This window comes from Xiphias gladius, chromosome 15, assembly GCF_016859285.1.
Source record: "Xiphias gladius isolate SHS-SW01 ecotype Sanya breed wild chromosome 15, ASM1685928v1, whole genome shotgun sequence".
In the NCBI taxonomy this organism is placed as follows: domain Eukaryota; kingdom Metazoa; phylum Chordata; class Actinopteri; order Istiophoriformes; family Xiphiidae; genus Xiphias; species Xiphias gladius.
Genome location: NC_053414.1, coordinates 17,279,517 through 17,298,473, shown reverse-complemented (window position 1 = coordinate 17,298,473; position 18,957 = coordinate 17,279,517). Strand labels below are relative to the sequence as shown.

General features: G+C 42.5%; 2 protein-coding genes across 5 annotated transcripts in view; one reads left to right on the top strand and one right to left on the bottom strand.

The window, feature by feature from the left end:
• melk (maternal embryonic leucine zipper kinase) overlaps positions 1-6,712 on the top strand; it is a 35,482-nt gene extending 28,770 nt beyond the window's left edge. Inside the window, exon 19 of the transcript XR_005708907.1 lies at positions 6,693-6,712. The gene's annotated coding sequence lies outside the window, so the exon portion shown is untranslated. The remainder of the gene's footprint in view (positions 1-6,692) is intronic.
• pax5 (paired box 5) overlaps positions 1-18,957 on the bottom strand; it is a 54,577-nt gene that overhangs the window by 3,341 nt on the left and 32,279 nt on the right. For 3 of the 4 annotated variants that reach the window (XM_040145404.1, XM_040145407.1, XM_040145405.1), the window contains 4 exons: positions 17,968-18,152; positions 8,374-8,506; positions 3,915-4,016; positions 505-591 (listed from right to left, as the gene is read on the bottom strand). In XM_040145404.1, the coding sequence (XP_040001338.1) occupies positions 505-591; positions 3,915-4,016; positions 8,374-8,506; positions 17,968-18,152 (507 nt within the window). The remainder of the gene's footprint in view (positions 1-504; positions 592-3,914; positions 4,017-8,373; positions 8,507-17,967; positions 18,153-18,957) is intronic. The other variant, XM_040145406.1, reaches the window with a different exon arrangement.

The window sequence follows — 18,957 nt, the reverse complement described above, 5'->3', positions numbered from 1 at the left end:
TGAGTAACTCAGGCCACCATAGGTTAAAGTGAGGATTAACATGTGGGTGATTGCATGAAAAATAAAAAAAAGGTGGTCCGGCTCAGTTTTTCCTCCAGAGTAACCATAGAACATCAAAACCTACACATTTCAAAATGCAGTGTTGATGAGATGCAGATAAATGCCTCCTAATCTGTTCCTTCCTCTCTCTCTTTCTCTCTAGCTCTCTGTCGTCCTTTTCTTCAAATCCATTCACACCCCAAAATTGCCAGTCTTTTAAAAAAAAATCCTTGCACAGAACCATTAGTATGTCTATGATGTATTGTACTGTACAGTACAATACAGAATGAAATGTAATGTAATGAAAAAATTAACAGAAGAGCATGAAAGATACAGCATATTACAAGAGAGAATTAGAGAGGCTGGAACTGGGATGTGAGGTAGAGTAAAATGACATTCATTGATACAATTATTGATCCAGTTCTGGTAAGCAGAGCTGGCTTCAGAGATACGGGATTCACCTACCTAATAAACTGGGGTTAGGAAATCTCCACGATTCATTGTATGTAGAATACTGAGGATGGGAATATGGACTTCCAGAAAAATCTCCACCTGAAAGAAAGAGAAGAAACAAATAGGAATAGATTGTGTTTAGAAACAACAGAGAATAGAGACAATTATCCGGCCGGTTTTTTGTTTGTTTGTTTGTTTGTTTGTTTTGTTTTTTTTTACTTTTCCCTTACGTATCAAGGTGGCTAAACCTTTTTTGGTTTATATTATTTTACTTTGTGTTTTATTAAGCCCTATCCTCCTCAACTCTTTAAGGTGCAAGCCTTTGCTCAGAACAAGCAAGCTATAGGGAAATATCACTGCACAGATGAAGGCTAGTTCTAAAACTGTGGGGAATGGCGAGTGAATGATGAGTTTCTGAGTGTTATCCTTGTTTTAGTCCTATGAATATGATGAAACAAAAAGAAACTAGGTTATTTTAAATCCCTGTAAATATCACTCCAAAGGTATCCAGGTGTCTGATGGTTAGTGTTGGTGCCGGCGTGTCTTTGAGTCATTTTCATTCAGCAAATTGCTCATTTTTGCAAGGAGCGAGTTACCTCAGTGTTTAAGGAAGTGCCATGTTTGTGTTCTGGCTGCTTCATTTACCACTGTGTTAGATTTAGCTTCTCCCTCTGATCAACGGTAATGGTGGATGAGCGAAAGACGAGACTTCAATTTACCTTTTGAATGCGATCATTATATCATCGATCATCATATTTCTGTTTCAACAACTGACCAAATTAATTTCAGGATGCACTTGTGAGCAGTGATCAGAAACCTGGTTAAGGCAATTAAATGCCTACTCCAGCTAGCATATTTGGGCTAGCTAAACCAAGTAGGAGCTCATAGTTACAGTTAAATCCAGAGTTAAAACAGCACGTTTTACTCATTTACTAATGTTAACTGCTGCACATATTAAAAGCTTTAACTATAACTACATGCTCTCAAGACCTTATCGCCTCCAGAACATAACTAGAACACTCCAAAAACCTAATCGTGGGGAAACTAATGTGCATGTAAAAGCAGTCTGTGATGTCTGACGCTGCTCTCACCAGAGCAATGCAAGCATTAGTTGCTTGTTCAAATGCCTATAATGACCTGTTTCTGTGTATTTCAGACAGGGACCTCGTGTGGCTTTGTAAAATATAACTGTTACCTGTTATCTTTCTTTCTTTACTGTAACCAAGGCATTTTTGTGCCCACACCCAACCAAACTTTAACCATGGTGGTGGTAGATGTGTTATTTTTAAAGGTAATGACCAACTACTGCTCCATCTTTTCCACACAGACTAGTTGAGGGGGTTTCAACTGGAGAGCTCAGCGAGATAGTGATAGTGTAGCTTTTCTCCCTCATTTACTACCTACTGTCTGGGGTCTACTCTTCCTCTTGTGTTCCCCTCCCACTCTTCCCTTCATCCCTTTCACTTTATTTTTCTCTCCCTTGTCCTCTGGCCTGCCTGACTATAGCCCGCTCGTCACCCTTCACATCAAAACAACATTCTTTCCAATTTCTTCTCCTCTGTTTCTCCGTCTCTCTGCCGACTTCTTCTCTTTTTTTCACTCTTTCGATCTTTCTTTCTTTTCTCCTGAACCTTCACTCCTCCCCGGGGGATCCCTCTCCCATAGCTGACAGTCACAGACCCTGATGCCCCCTCCCTCCGCCCCCCCTCCGCCCCCCATTCCTCCTCTCTCCCTCTCGTTCTGTCGGTTCTGCCTCACTGCTCTCCTACACCCCCTCCGAGTGTCAGCCCCCCTGCTGCAGAGCGAGAGACAGAGAGACAGAGAGGGAGAAGAAGAACAGCGGAAGAGAGTTGCTTGCTTAATGAAGGTATGATATTAGACAGAGCGGACAAAAAGGAGAATAATTTGCCTGAGAAGTGCTGAGATAAAACATGGTGAAGCCGGAGAAGCAAAGTTGAGAGATTATCTCCTCCACTCATTCTAGTCAGCTCTTGGATTCAGGCAGCTTCGAATATTCACTGAGAAGAATTTAGATGTCGATGCACTGTGTGTGTGTGTGTGTGTGTGTGTGTGTGTGTGTGTGTGTGTGTGTGTGTGTGTGTGTGTGTGTGTGTGTGTGTGTGTGAGTAGATGTACAACCCAAGTTTTCTTTCTAGCGCTACCCTTTGTGTATGTGTGTGTGTGTGTGTATGTTAAGCTGTCAGGTGGGGTCGGGATGCGGTCTCCGTGGCATCCCTGGGTGCGAACATCCTCCCCTTGTCATCACCGTGGTGACGGCAACGTGTCAGGTTGTTTAGGAGACGAGGGGAAGGAGGAAGGGAGGAAGGGGGGTTTAAGGCTCAGGGGTCTCCCTAGTGTAGCTCAGTGTCAAGGTCGCACGCATACACTGCCGAAAACAAACACATATACGCACAAGCGCACAAACCAGCGCATGCCAACACACGCATAAACATATACCAGCCCAAACACACTCTCTCACACACACACACACACACACACACACACACACACACACACACACACAAATATTCTGTCAAACCTGAGGACAGGATGGGCTGAGCGCAGGGGGACAGGGCGACAGGGTTACCCATCTTAAGACGTGCTGTTCCTACATGTCCACTGAGAGTGTCTGTGTATGTGTATTTGTGTGTTTGTGTGTCAACCCACAAGTGTATGTGTGTCACAAACTGCATGACTGGGAATACACAGAGACAAGAACTTGTAAACAACATTGTTTTGACTTTGTTTCACGGCTGCTGTTGCTTTTGCGTTTCTCCCTTTATTTCTATGCAGTGTACTTCACACTGACCAGGACCACCACCACAAGACCGAGAGAGAGAGCGAGAGTGAGAGAGAGAGAGAGAGAGAGAGAGAGGGAACAAGAATGGCGGTTCAGGATTGAAACACAAAAGCGGCGTAGAAGGCGGAGTGGAAGGGAATGAATGAATTAGTCGTGGGTCACTGGTGATTCTCATTAAAAACAAATTACTAATGTTGAGGAGGGACAGCTGTGCTGCTGTGGCTGGTTTCTAATGATTCACACACACAGAAACACACAACACAGGGAAAAACACACAAACACACACATGTATATATGTACACAAAAGCACACTTCGCCACCCCCTGGGAGCGCTGTCAGCCCTAGTGTAGACAGACAAGAAAGAGGAAGTGGCAAAGCTAAGTTCAACCCTTAAAGACACTAACCCACATACAGGCAACACACCCCACATTCATCCAGTAGGGATTCAAACAGACACGTAAGCGCAGTTACACATCTGCTGAGAAGATGACAAGAGATGAATGAACTACTGTAAAGGAAAGCTGAGCACAATGGCATTTTTGGTTAAACTTTGCTTTACAGTGAATAATCATGTCTCTCTCTCTCTCTCTCTCTGTGTGTGTGTGTGTGTGTGTATACTCACCAGGTACCATGCCAGTGAGGGAAGGGGTGGAGTAGCTGCCCTGTCCAGTGGGAGGAACATGAGGAGGATAGCCTGGCAGAGTGGTGCTGGCTATGTCTCGACCTGTAATCACACATACACACACACTTATGCTGTCATCACCTTCACTGTTGTCAACATCATCATCATTAGTGTCAACACTGTCACTAATTTACCATCATCATATTTATACCTCCTAGCTCTATACTGTGTGTTTCTCCTGCATGCTGTCTGCACACTGTCCTTTAAATTGTTATTGTCCTATATCTCATGCTCTTTAATTGTTTCATGTTACATATTTGTAGCACCTTAGCAGAACCAGTGAATTAATGTTTTACATAACGGGAATAAGATTTTGATTTCTGACACCTTCTCAGCCTGCTAAAAAGCTGAGTGCACAGGAGCACAGTAAAGATACCATATAGTAAATTATTAGTATATTAATGTCAGATAAATAGTTATACTTCAGTATATTAGCCATAAATATGGAGATCTTTGTGACCATGTAGACCACAAACCAGTCCTTCTCCAATTAAAGGATAGGGCAAGGCAACATTCTGCATTTTTCTTATTGCCAACAAATCCCATCAAAAACCAGAAACCATGAATCTATCCTACTGACAAGCATCATCTGCGTATCTGTAGCCAAAGCTTGATATAGCCTCCACTGGTCCAAAGCCATTAAAAGCACATTAATGAGCCACATTGTTGCACTGGGTGACATGTTCCTTAAGTACGATGCACATGGGTACTGTAGTTTTTTTGTGGGTCAGTCCCAGATACGATGTCCTGCTACTGTCCATACTCAGTAAAAAAAAAAAAAAACAATAGTCCCCTAACCATGCACAGTATGCTTCCGTTGGCTTAAAACTACAGCGCTCAGCTGTTTACAGAAATTATTTTACCCTTCTTAAAAACTGAGGTGATATGTTCGTGAGCTGTTTTTAAGATTTATGTCTTCAGCAGGAACAGTTGGATTTGGGCCTGAGAACCACAGACAGACTGCAGGTCTCAGAGTTGTGAGAGATGGACTTTGTTGGTGAGGCATTGATGGTGTTTGTCTTTTCATGGGATTTATTGACAACAATAAAAATATGGCTTAAACCCAGCCTTATATCTTATAAGTGACACTCATCTGTAAAACAACTGGTCAAGATCATTCTCCAAAATATATTCTCGGAGACTGACTTTTAAAGGAAAAGCGGTTCAAGTCAAATCAATCAGCAGGAAAACACTGGGGTAACTAATAATGTTAACAATGGTCAAACCCCAGGACCCTGCAACTGCAACACCTGAATGAACTTCAGCCATTATTTATGTTATTAGTTAAACCTGTGTTTTCTTTTTACCCTATGAAAATTGCCTATGACAGTTGCTTTCCACTCCTGACAGCCTTCATGCCAGTGACTCAAAATGAATGCAGTAGTGGTTTACTAATGTCAAGGGTTACAATTATCACCTTGAGAATTCTACACGTCCTCCAGGAGCTCTATTGAAAAATGCATGCCAGAGCACATTCAGGACGACCCTCTTTCTTTTGTTTCTTTCCTGCTTGTTTTCCATCCTCTGGCATCCATTAATTTACTGACTCCCCCTTCTCTCGTTCCCACCACCTCCCCCCTCCTCCCTCTGTCTGTCACTTGGTGGATAGGATATATAACTGCATTAGATTACATGACAGTGTGTCGGCCCAAATCATTTCTCTATGTTTGCACGCAGTAGACAGTGAGAGTGCGTGGAGAGGGAGCCCTCCATTCATCATCATCATATACACACACACAAACACACACATAGCCACACGCACACGCACACCAACACCCTCCCCCTCATCCCACCCTGCACACACACATTTATCATCATCATAAACAGCTCAGATGCTAACACCATCAATCCCATTCACTTCCCCTCCACTTAACCACCACTAACTAACTGAGAGGAGGAGGAGGAGGAGGGGGAGAGGGGAGAGAGTAGAACATAAAAGACAAGGAGAAGGGAAAATGCAGTGAATCAAAATTGAGAGAACAAGGAATACAAAGAGAGAGAGGGGAGGGCTAAGTGGAGGAGGAAAGAAAGCAGTGGTGGAAGAAGTTTCTTGACTTAGGTAAAAGTAATACCACAGTGTATAAATACTGTATATAAGTCCTGCAGTCAAACTTATATTTAAGTAAAGGTACATAACTATTATCAGCTAAATTCAATTTAGTATCAAACATAACATTCATTATAAGGAACGGCCACTTTCAGAATGTCACACTATAGTTTATTATTGGATTATTATTACTGATGAGTTAACATTCAAGCAACATTATAAGATTGTGGTGGATCGACAACTGGGCTTAACTGGAAAAAAATAAAGGGGAACAGAAGTGGGAGAAGAAATGGAGATAATATGATGAAGACAGGAAAGCAAAGAAAAACAGAACATGTGTGGTTACAAATCAACTGAGGCTCCAAAGTCTCATCCTCTCATATTTCCGTCCTCTCCTTGCTTCCATCCCTCCCTACTTGTGTTTCTCTCTCGCAGATCCCTTCTCTACTCCAGCCTCCTCTGTCCCTCTTCACCTCCTCTCTCCTGTCTCGGTGTAGTAAAGTTTTTCTCGGTGTTTGACGCGACAGCGAGGCATTAGTGCAGACGGGCTACTCATCCGCTCAGGGTCAGTGCACAGGGCAAGGAGGAGAGGGAGGAGAGGGTGGAAGAGAGGGGAGATGGACTCTCTACAGCCCAACTTAGAGGGGGCAGACAGGGCCAGATCCTCTGAGGTGTGTGTGTGTGTGTGTGTGTGTGTGTGTGTGTGTGTGTGTGTGTGTGTGTGTGTGTGTGTGTGTCTGTGCACGCACGTATTTGTGCATATTTATGCCAGTTGTGTTGATGTATCTGTTCTCCACAGCTTTGCCGTAGAGGTCAATGAACAAGCACAAGTCTCCTCCGTGCTCACTTGCAGCTAAAGATGAACACACATCCTCTGCCTCTCTTTCTCCCTCACTGTCTCCCTATCTAACTCTTCCCTATCAAACAGCCATCAGAGCAACACATGCCAAACCTAGAGAGATCGAGGTTGTAGAGTGCGTCTCTGTGTGTTTGCACCCGCAAAGACTGGGTGAGGGGAAAATGAAAATGCCCTACAGATTTGGAAAGACCTCAGAAAAGGAAGATTGAGTGTGTTACAGAGGCTCTTCAGCGGGTGTCCAGAGTATCAGCACTTCAAGGATGCAATAACATTGCGTCAAACACACGGGCGTCTGATCCCCTAGAGGGAGCTCTATTCTGAGGGAAAAGACAGGCAAGGTAATGCATGCATAATATTCAGAAAGTGTGTGTGTGAATATGAATGTGTGTGTTTGCATGCATAAGCAGAAATGGAAATTTTATCTCTCTCTCTTTTCCTCTCCCTCTCTGTCTGTCCATCTCTCGGAGTGAGCAGGTAATATTCCTCAGTGGTTTCAGAAAAAATAGTGCCCATTCCCAGATATCCCCAAATTCCCAGCTCTATGATTCCCCTCATTACAGATGGGAACGTTGAAGCCTTGCCCAAGTTCTCCCCGGTCTACTCTTAATTAACCCCTGCCTCTCCCAGTGCCCCTAAATGGAGACAGAGAGAGAGACAAGGCTCTTACTTGTCTTCTAAGCTTCCACCTTTCTTTTCCTCCTTTCCTCTGGGCTTCTCACCTCTCCTGAGATCCAAAGCTCAGAGCTCTTTAAACGGGCTAAATCGCTTAGAATCCATGTAGCGTCCTTCACTGCTGAGGTAGACCTTGCAAAGCCTCTGGATTACAACGTGTGGAAAATGCCATGACTTGGGCTTGATTATAAATTTAGTATAAAATGCTACGTATTGAATTGTCTAATGAAATTATTGTGGTATGATTGTGCGTTATGGAATGACTGTCTTGATCATCATTCCCAAAGAATTAGATAAAAAAATAGCCTTTGCCTTTAATTGTCTCCAAGTTCTGCATCTTTATCATTCACCTTTTTCACATGAACATTAAGGAGCATAGCGATTTTATGATATCAACCGGCCTCATGACCGTTCATCTCTTCATGATTAGTTTTATGATGAAAGTTTGACTGCAAAAGTAAGAAAATAATGGTCTCGTACCATCAATAAAATGTAATCGCAACGGGCATAAAATTGATGTCGCCGGCAATTGCTCCACAATTTTAAAAAAGCACACTATAATTGTTCAGTTAGACACAGTAGTGTATGCACAGTCTAGTATCATATCAGGTGTGTGGGCGAAGAGAAGCTCCCAGAAAAGATTTACTGGATTCAGCTACATCAGATTGCCTGATGAAGATGTGAAACTGAAACAGAGTTGTACTCAATGAATCTTTTTTGGGAGCATCTACTAAGTTTGTGTGCACCTTTTTTTGTTGGTATAAGTAGAATTAGTCTGTTTCAGAGCAGGAGTGCAGTTACTTGTTGGTTGTCTTTCTTACCTGGAACTAGTGAATAGGACTGTGGACCGGAAACGCTGGCTCCTAACTCTGCCCCTGTGCCAGGATTGGCCAAACTGTTCTTCATCTCGTCCAGTCCGCCTGCTAATGAGGCCATGGCTGAATAATCTGATGTCTGGGCAGAGGCAGGAAGTGGAGAAAGAAGTTCAATAAGTCAGAACAACAAAGCAAAACATGATATTTTCTGATTTAACATGAATATTCAGCAGTGCTGGATGTTGCTTACAGCTGTGATCAATCTGTTTGATATATCCTTCTACATTTCTGACATGCTTCCTCACAGCAGAGAGCAAAGAAGCTTTAGAATTAACACACACACACACACACACACACACACACACAAACACACTCAGATATATACAGAAACACACCTACAGCTGAGAGTTTATTGATCTGTTTACAAAGACAGGGATTTACTGTACAACCAAGTCCAACAATCTATGACCACAAGATCAGCTTCCTCTTTTCTTTTCATCTCTCTCACCCTCATCTCTCTCAAATATATATATATATATATATGGGATATGGGATCACACATAGACCATGGCTATCACAAAGCCTTTTGTCTCCCCAGATACCAACAACAATAAGAACTGTGATCATCTCAGTACATGTACACACAGACTCCCAATACCCTTGACACATACACACACACACACACACACACACTCACATATACACACCACAAACTCTACAGAAGTTTAAAACCATATAGAGAAGAGAGGACGGAAGTGACAAAGCAATATCTGCCTGTTGTCTAATTGTACTGTTTTTATTCTCAGTGCAAACTCTCTCGAAGAGCTTCTTAAAAAGTAAGAATTTGGTACTGAAATTAAAGTCTAGGTTAAAATATGTCAAAAAGAAATACACATCATAATTACTGTAGCTTTCTGTATTGGATACACGTTTTTCCCATGCGCTAATCAGATGATTTCTTGATCAACAGTGGAATACTGTATGTGACCTTGATAAAATTAATCATGAGAGACACATAAAAAGAAGTTAGTTTGAATTTATCGCCAAATCATTGTACAGTAGTACAAGTTTCAGTAAATGATGGTTGCTTTATTTAAAATACTTTAATACAGGGATGTAATTTTTTTTTAAAAATGTCACCATTTCCCTTTTGATTGCTCTTCTCCAAATGTATGTTTCAATATCACTAATACAAACCAAAAGCTCTTTTTCTAAACATCTCTTTGGCCAAAAAAAACCCATGAAAATCCTATAGATTGTTCATACAAAATAATATAAAAAAATCCATCATCCACAACATAGTTTATAAGCTTTGGATCAACCCCAAAAATAATGCAGACAAATAATTGTTGATAGAAAGATGGATGGATGGAAACTGTCCCCTCACCTGTGTCTGACCCCAGCACAAAGCCATAACCCATCAATCCTCATCTCTCTGCCAGATCTGTGTTTGTGTGTGAGAGTGTGTGCGCGTGTGTGTGTGTGTGTGTGTGTCTGTGAATGTGGGATGATTTAAAGTGATGTTATTGACCCTGATGACCAACTATATATAGATTAACTACCGTTGAGTCTCAAGGCCGCTGTGCTCATGATGGTCAAATGACCTGTCTGCAGACTATATGTGTGTGTGCCTATGTGTGCTTTGGTAACTTTGTATTTGTTACTGTTTGCATAATTATGTGTTTAAAAAAAAGGGGGGCAGGGGCTGTACAGAAAAGTGGTAATTTTTTCTTCTCAATTTGTACTTATGAAGATGTATTAGGAGTACACAAGGCTTGGACTAACAGCTCCATAGCAGTAATATAACGGTTTTCAAGCTTGGCACTTTTTCCCAGGCAGCATCACGGGGTTTCGTCTGACCTGTCTCAAAAAATTACGGAAAAGGGAGGAACTGACCTCATAACCAAGTGGCAGCTAAACAGATACTAATAGTATAAAAGTAAGATGCTTACACTACAATTGAAAATTTCAATCCACGTTGCGGTTTCGGTTCAGTGCAAAGATTCATCATCAGTTTGTTCACAATTTTCTAAGCTAAGCGTTCGTATCATCATTCAAAGGCGCTTCAGTAAGCGAGTGCATCACCACTCATACCGCCGTGTCCCAATCCCAATCTCTGCAGCCACCTTTTTTGCTAAAGAGTTATCCAATCAGGGAATGTTTCTGTGGTGTCCACAGTGCTTTAATAAGCTTTTGATCAGGAAGCCATCACGGCTGAGTTGACAGAGCTGCTCTGAGCCACCAGTGAGCATCCACTGCAAAAAAGTCACTGATTTAGCCAGTGATGATGGTGATGGTGGAGATTTGTTCGTGCATTTACTAAACACCTCTAGGTTACACTGTATCGACACATATTCGACCGGAGGTAGCCAATTAAGTATATGCATACATGAACCAGCCATTATGTCACAAGTTAGGGGTGGCTGTAGCTTGGTTAGTTGAGTGGAGTGATCATTAATGGCAAGGTTTGTTCCCCGGCTCCCTCCGTTCACATGCTGAAGTGTCCTGGAGCAAGACACTGAAACTCAAACTTCTCCCATTGCGTGTGTATGCACAAAGATTTATATCGCTTTGGACAAAAACTTGAATGAATGCAATGTACTTACATGATGAATATGGCTTACTTAATTATGTATAAATAGTACTTAGTTACTTGAAACACTTCACATACCTGAATAAGTGCTATTCCAAGTCTTTTTGTGTTCGCTATCTCTCTTTGTGCACAAACTGAGCAGAGTATATTTCCCACTTTTCTGCATTAAATGGCTCCCATCCTTTTTTTTCTTTTTGCTACTGCTGAGCTATGCGTATGTGTGTGTGTGTGTGTGTGTGTGTGTGTGTGTGTGTGTGTGCGTACACTAATGACAGCAATCAGAATTTCCTTTAGGTGATGAGGTGAGAGTTTTGCAATGACCCTTTTAATACCTCTGCATCTGTGTGTGTGTATGCGTGAGTGGAAGTGGAAGTGTAGGCGTGTGTTTGTGCTCACTGACCTCTTAAACGCCCCTGTGCTCGTCAACACACAACACAACCACTGGACTGTGACCTGCCAAATAAGAGCTTACCCTGTACACTACACACCTCTCTCTCTCTCTCTCTCTCTCTCTCTCTCTCTCTCTCTCTCTCTCTCTCTCTCTTTGGGCTTCAGACACACTTTTAAGCCCTCTTTTCTCTCTCAATGCCTCCCCCCTCACACATCACACCTGTAGTTTTTTTTTTTTTTTTTTTGCACCCAATCATACACACTATGCCTACATCCCCTCCTCCCTCTCTTGGCTGCTTTCTGTCTCGTTATAATGGTGTCTAATGTGTCCATGTATCCATGTAGATGGGGGCCAGGCAGCAGCAGCAGCAGCAGAGAAGAAGGGGTCTGTCGTGGTAATTGGCCATGATGAAGTTTGGCCAGTGGGGTGACAGGCCCGCTAAGGAAGATGGATCATTCTCATTCGCCCCCGTAAATGTTGTCAATTCCACCGCTCATATAGCACCATCAGCCTTCATCAAAGAGGAGGGACGCAGCTGCTGGGCCATTGAGGGGTTGGGCTTTTAGGGGGTGGTGGAGGTGGGGGGACTTGGACCTGGGGCAGGAAGTCATAGTGAGAAAGGAAGGCAATGGTGGGGTTGAGAGAATTGGCTGGAATAAGGAGGAGCTGCTGGAAGCATGCTTCCTTTGTGAAACTCTGAAAAGGATACGTAAATACAATAAATGCTCCTCATTCATTGCATTGAACCCAATGTGTAAAAATATTACACGTCCCAATGCAGCCCCCCCCCCCAAAAAAAAAAAAAAATGCTTGTGCAAAAAGAAATGTGGTACAATGAAATGTCACCCACCAAAGCAGTGGGTCGGCCGACTGATTACATTGCTGGTAGATTACTTTGTAACATGAATACAGTAATTTCATTGATTACTTTGTAAATGTCAGACAGACGATAAAATGTTTTTTACTGTGATAACTTTCCAGGTATACGTAAAATCTGCCTCGTAGTATTGTAAACCTTCCTGCAGTGTCTTGGCCTCAGATAACTCATCAGTCTCACGGATCTGTCGCTCTAACTTCCTGGACTGTATTTCATTCTCTCAACTGAAGCAACACACCAACACCAATGCAGACCCTTATTTTTATTTTTTTTGTTTGTTTGGATTTTTTTTTTTATGCAGAGCTGTTTTTGGTCTGAACACACAGTAAGTGTTTGGTTTGATATGGGAGAAAATATAAGTATAATTGATATAGTAGATTAGTTATAATCTATTATGTTGATTATTACAGTCTGCTTCCCTACACTTTCCCTTCCAGTCTCTCTGTTAGTGTATTTAAAGTATCTAAGAGCATTTCTAACAATAACACAGAAGCACTCAAGCTAACAAGCTACATGCTAATAATGGAAAAGGACTACAAACCTGTGAGGTCCTTTACAGCAGTTTTACTATTGTTTCTCTCTCTCACTCTCTCTCTCTCTTTTTCTCTCTCTCTCACGCACACACACACACACACACACACACGCGCACACACAGGCACACAGCTTGGTCTACTGACTCAGATATGGGAAGGTAATGGTTTGGTCCGAATCTCACATTAATAACAGATGAGCCCTAATCGGCCCTCTGACACACGTACACACATACACACAGACTGGCCTTCTTGGCTTGCACTATTTGCATAATAGTATTTCCCGTTTTCTCCATTCCCCCAAATAGCTCCCGATTTCTCCATCTCCCAACCTGTCTCCATCTCTCCACATTGTCTTGTATACTCCTGATGGAAAAAGGCTTGACTTTAAACAAATACAATTCCCTCAGAGGGCCCACAAACCGAGACAGGAATTGTGAGGAAGGAATTCATCTGCGCTCAAACTGAGCGTGGCCACAGTGGAGAAGATATTCATTTCAGGACGAGCCAGACCTCAGCTCTTAGGAGAGGCTGTAAAAGTTCATAAATTCTGAATGAGAAACTGGGCTAACATTGCGAATTTCTGAATGATTTATTGATTGCAATTTAGAAAATAAATATTACCGTATTGGTGGATTATGCCTCTTTTGTTGTCCCAGAGTAGTGATTACTTACTAATGACAAAAAACTGACAGAATGAGGGTAGTGATATTCTGTATATTTCTTATAGTCAACAAATCTCCTGATAAAGGTGAAACCAACAATGAAATGATCCTACTTGCAGGTATTGCCTGTGAGGCCAGAGCCTGACTGTGTGCTCAGACAGAACATGAAGCAAGCTTTCGACGTGGTGCCATTGCATACCAAGTAAATGGAAAGACTTGAGTAGGCACGATTAAACGCAAGTCCGGGGCTTTATGAATCTACTCATGGAGAGTTCCTGGTGGGTAAGGGGATCAGTGAGAAGCTGAACACCAACACACACAGACAGACTCCCATACAGAGTCTGTACATTTGGAAAAATGGTCCAGCAGTCGAATTCATGCAAATGACTTGTGTGCCTAAACACCCCTGGACGTAGCTTGTTCTTCCGTGCCACAGAGCTTGACTGTTTCTCCACAACATCGCACTGATTGACATGTTGCAATGAACATGTTGTAGTTCATTTTGAATCAATCCCACATACACCATCCTGCTGCTGTAAATAGTCAGTACAGTACAAAATGTGTCATAGCCCGTGGCTGAAAATAGTCCCCAGCAAATACACTATTTACTCCTGTTTTAGTAACATTTGCTAAAAACCATAGTGCCAAGCTGTTTTAGTAAATTATACTTGTATTTATAGAATTGAACTTTGTATCGTTTTAAACTAACATCTTCAGTGGGAATGAGTGGACTTTGGGCTGGGTGTCACGAGAAATCAGAAGCTATTTAGAGACGGACTAACACGTTCTTGGTTTTTGGTTTTTTTATGGCATTTGTCAACAATAAGAAAAATATAGAATAACATATAAAAACTATAGAATACCATCCCTGAATAATGTTTTTATCATCTGGTTGATGATGCAGACAGAAGTGAAGGGTGTAACAATCTGTTTATAGGGCAGTTATAAGGGGTGCTCGTGTGCATTTTGGGTCTGTCCCCCTCGTTTGACCAGTTAACCATCTCCATCCTTCAGAGGAGATCACCTTTGACCTCCCTACTTCTTTTTAAGCTTTATCGATGGGGAGAACGGCATTCTCTTTTTCCTTCTATATCCCTGTGAAGCCAGGCTGGATGGTACCGGGGTGGGCATTTGGACCTGGGGCAGCATGGATGGGTGGGGGCTCCCTCAGCCCTGCTGATTTATCACCTGGGTAATGGGAAGTGATTGAAGGGAAATTCAAATGAACTCTCTCTGACAGGCGCACATGCAGTTACACATATGAGCACACACACACAAATTAATAGTGGGGCTTAATAGACTACAGGGAGAGAAGGAACAAGACCAGGCGAGGGAGATGAGATCAAAGGATGGCTTGTTAGGGATGAAAGATAAAGAGAAGCTCTGAGACAAACAGGATAAAAGATTGGCTATTGGTGACATACAATAAGAATTGCTTGTGACGAACGTGAGCAATTTTATTTTGTATCTCTTCAAGTGGAATCAGGGAAGAAGAAATAGTAAATGAGGCTCGTGTTTCAGTGCAAGAAAGCTAAAAGATAATGAGGAGCTTGAAATAAACCACTGAAATAACACTTTATTAGTATACCATTATAATATACTGTTGGCACCTGAAATTGAACCACTTGCACCTCTACTTCTCTCTTACTTGCTTTCTCTCGCTAACTTTTTCTTTCTTTCACAAATACACACACACATACACACACTCACACACACACACACAGACAAACCCACACTATCTCACACTCCGTCAAAGGCACCCCCACAAACTGCAACAGCCGGGCCAAGTCTATCGGGCATCTTTTAGGAATGTCAGTCACAACATAGCGTGACCCTCCTTGACCATAACGCCACCACACACACACACACACAAACACACACAGACACACACCTCAGTCAGCCCACATATCAAAGAGGCTGAGCCGAAGCTGTCAGTGTGTCAGTGTTAAGGGTATGACTGTCAATCATTCTCTCTTGGAAATGCAGGGCGGGAAAAGAGGGGTGGTAGTTGATTAGACAAGATGAGAGAAAGGAGCAGGGGTAGAGGCACAGATAGTGATGCGAGTGAACATGTGTGTGTATGTGTGTGTGTGTGTGTGTGTGTGTGTGTGTGTGTGTGTGTGTGTGTGTGTTTGTGAGAAAGAGAGAGAGAGTGAGAGAGAGTGTATGTGTGAGTGTGTGCTTGCATCTCTTTGTAATTCAGTTTCTAAAGCCAGTTTGACCCCAGTGCGACCCAGAGTTTAAAGCCCCTATCCCCTATCCCCAACCCCGACCCCAGTGGCTTGACCAGGCTCAGAGAGAACACTGACCTATGAATCATGGGTATTATAGTCTCAAGTCGTAGTCTATAGAGCTACTACAGCCAATCCCTGTCGACCTCTCGCCCTGTGCCACTTCACTCTCCATGTCGGTCAGAGGGAAGAGAATGGGCTAAAAGCAAAACTCTGCCCTTTAGGTCTAAGGCTGTAGCCTATCTGTGGTTCCATTTACTGCTAGTCCACCATTAAGTGTTTGTCGTCTTGCCCTTGACATTGCCTGAATAAATAAAAGTAGGGATATCTTTACAGGTTGCGGAAACAGAAGTGTCATTTTGAGATGCTGGCAAAATATTTCCTTAATATTGACTGGAACGTTGCAAATTAGAAGATATTTTAGAAAAGGTAGAGAGAATACAAATGCTAGCTTGCTGTCTTGTTGTTATGCAGCGTACTACTTACACCTTTCTATTCCGCTCAGATTTATATTAACTTACTGCTGGGAAAGGGCGGGAGGTCAATTTAGATGCAACATTAAGACACACAGACACACTCTTTCTCGCTGTTGTTTTCTTATCTTGTTTTTCTCTCTCACATTCAGACAACACACGCATACAGTATGCAGCACATTCCCAAGATGCATCAGCATGTGGACAGCTCCATCAATGTCCCTGAGCAGCAGGAAGTGAGGTCATAATAAGAGCCAGGTCAATATGCTCATTAACCCCTGCAGTGTGTCTAGATTATAGGAACATCAATAGGCCAGGCTTGACAGGGTTTCTGTGAAGCCAATACATTGTCTATCAGAGCACAGAAACATACAGCGGTTTGTCAGGCTAACAGAGAAAACACAACTTGACGCTGATATTTTCAGATCACTCAGGGAACACAAGACATGAAAGAAGTAAAAACAACCTATTAGGATGAATGCACTGCTCATTGCTTTAGAAACATAATTCTGAATACTTAAATTCTAATTAAGTTGTGCAATGTGACTGATTTTATCGAGATTGACGTGGCATGGCAAGGCATAGCAGGCAGGACAGGCTTTTAGCTAAAAGCAGAGACAAGCATTTCATGTAACAGTCAGATCAAGCACCAAACACTTATGTTAGCTTGCAAATATGGTAGACAGATTGCCAAGTTCTGCTCTATATCCCTGGGTCTGTATCAGAAATTTTAATGAAGCTTCTATTCCCCATTACCTTAAGGCTGATGAATCTTTAGCTCCAGGGCTACAGCATCGTGGATTTAGGATTGCCCTTTGTAATACCTACGAAATGTCCAAATGATCTTTTATCTGTCCTTGGAAGTTCGCTACATGTTCCTCTTTCCTTTACATTTTGTTTCGGTTTTCAGTTATGGAAGTACGTACTGTACTTGGCACCTCTGTCCACTAGTAGAGCCAAACGATTTTCATAGTGGTGGTCAGGCTGAGACCGCTATTCACTTTTGGTTGGAACAAAAATAGGCGTCTTGGTCTGACTGAAAAATCGCTATTTTGGGTAACTCGCTCTTTAAAGGATAAGACTGGCATCATTGAATTTTTTTATTACTGTCAACAAAACCCATGAAAAGACAAAAACCAACAATGTGTTAGAACATCTGTCAGTACTTTTTGACTTCATTGTTGTCTCTTTGGCACTCAGTTCCAAGACCATTTGATCCTACCGAAGACGTCAATCTTTAAAAATGGGTAACAAATAGAGACCCTAATATGCTTTAATTTTACTGATCAAAAGGTTACATAATTTCCTAAAAACAGCTTGACACTGTGGTTTTTAGCAGCAAAGAGTGCATCTGTTGGGGACTATTCAGCACCGATTTTTATGGGATTTTGTTGACACAAAGAAAAATATATATGATCACTCATGCAACGAGGATTTAAAGTGAGCAGCAAGCTTACAAGTAAACTATTAGGAATCATAAAATCACTATGAAAAGTTTTCGCAATGCTGTCTACGCAAGTGGGTTTATCAAATTTTCTGAACTCAACAAAGGCAGTGTGGCAGGGGCAGTATAAGTGGATGCAATAGTGGTATGGAAGTGACCCAAGATGTGGTGCTGGGTCTGGTGGCTATTGAGGTGGCTATGCTTTAGTTTATTGCGGCCACCACTGGACACCCCTCAACTCTACCTCTGCTTCTGTTTGGCCTCTGTAAGCTTTTCATGAACAGTTCTCTTCTGCAACAGCCCTACTTTTCACTGGAACACCCTACAGTCTTTTAACCCTTAACCTGTTCCCAAACTCAGCCTCAGCCCAGAGCCTGCACGATGCCCCGCCCTTACCTTGCCAGAGTCAGGGCTCACATAGAGGTCAGAGCTGGATTGGATTGGACAGGATGGCTGTCTGTCAAACAGGCGGTCCAATACCTCGATCTGCTGCGGCGAGAACAGCTCCCCTCTCATCTGCTTCCTGAGGAAGTCCCGCCCACTGTGACCATGCCCGTTGGCCAGCGGTGACTCCTGCAAGCCTATACAGGGAAGACAGGAGAAAGGAGTGAGGTTCGAGGGGTTGGAAATGGAGGACATTTAAGGGAGGAATAAGATAGTGAAAGGAGAAAGAGAAGAGGTTTACAGAGGGTAATAAAGGAGGTGTTTCTTTGTCTGGTGTGTATTACAGAGGGAGAAACGAGAGACAGACGTTGATAGCAGAATGAAGAGAGGAGTAAAGGCCTGGGTTGATCAGATAAATTACTGAGGCAGATGTGGAAGGAGAAGTTAGAGTGAAGTATAGACTCAGATGAACTCCACTGAGTTGATTTAGGACCAAGTGACTTCATAGATTGTGGAGACTCACAGAAAATGCTATACAAATGCAATCCATTACCAAGCATATGCTGTCTCTCCTCCTCGATCTCTCAAAAGTACACTCTCGCCTCTCGTGTGTACGCACTTCGCCGTCTCTCTTGTCATATCACCCATACACGCACAGACACACAAATATATAATGCTGTGGTATCAGTATTAGACTGTGAGCTCTCGTATCCTGCAGTTATTGCAAGGCTGAGGGACTGAAGGAGACAATTATAAGAACTCTGAAGAGTCGCAGCCCACAAATGATTAGAAAAGAGAGAACCAGAGAAAAAGATAAAGAGAAAAAGGGGATGAGGGTGAAAATCCCCCGCTATACAGCCAATTCATTGCTCCAAACTGCTCCTGAGAGCCTATTTTAGTCCTGGGGGTCACTGCATGTTTGGTTTGTGGAGAGAGACAGGTGGAGAGGGGGATGGGGTTTCAAATATATATATATTTTTCCATTTGGACAGAAAATACAGT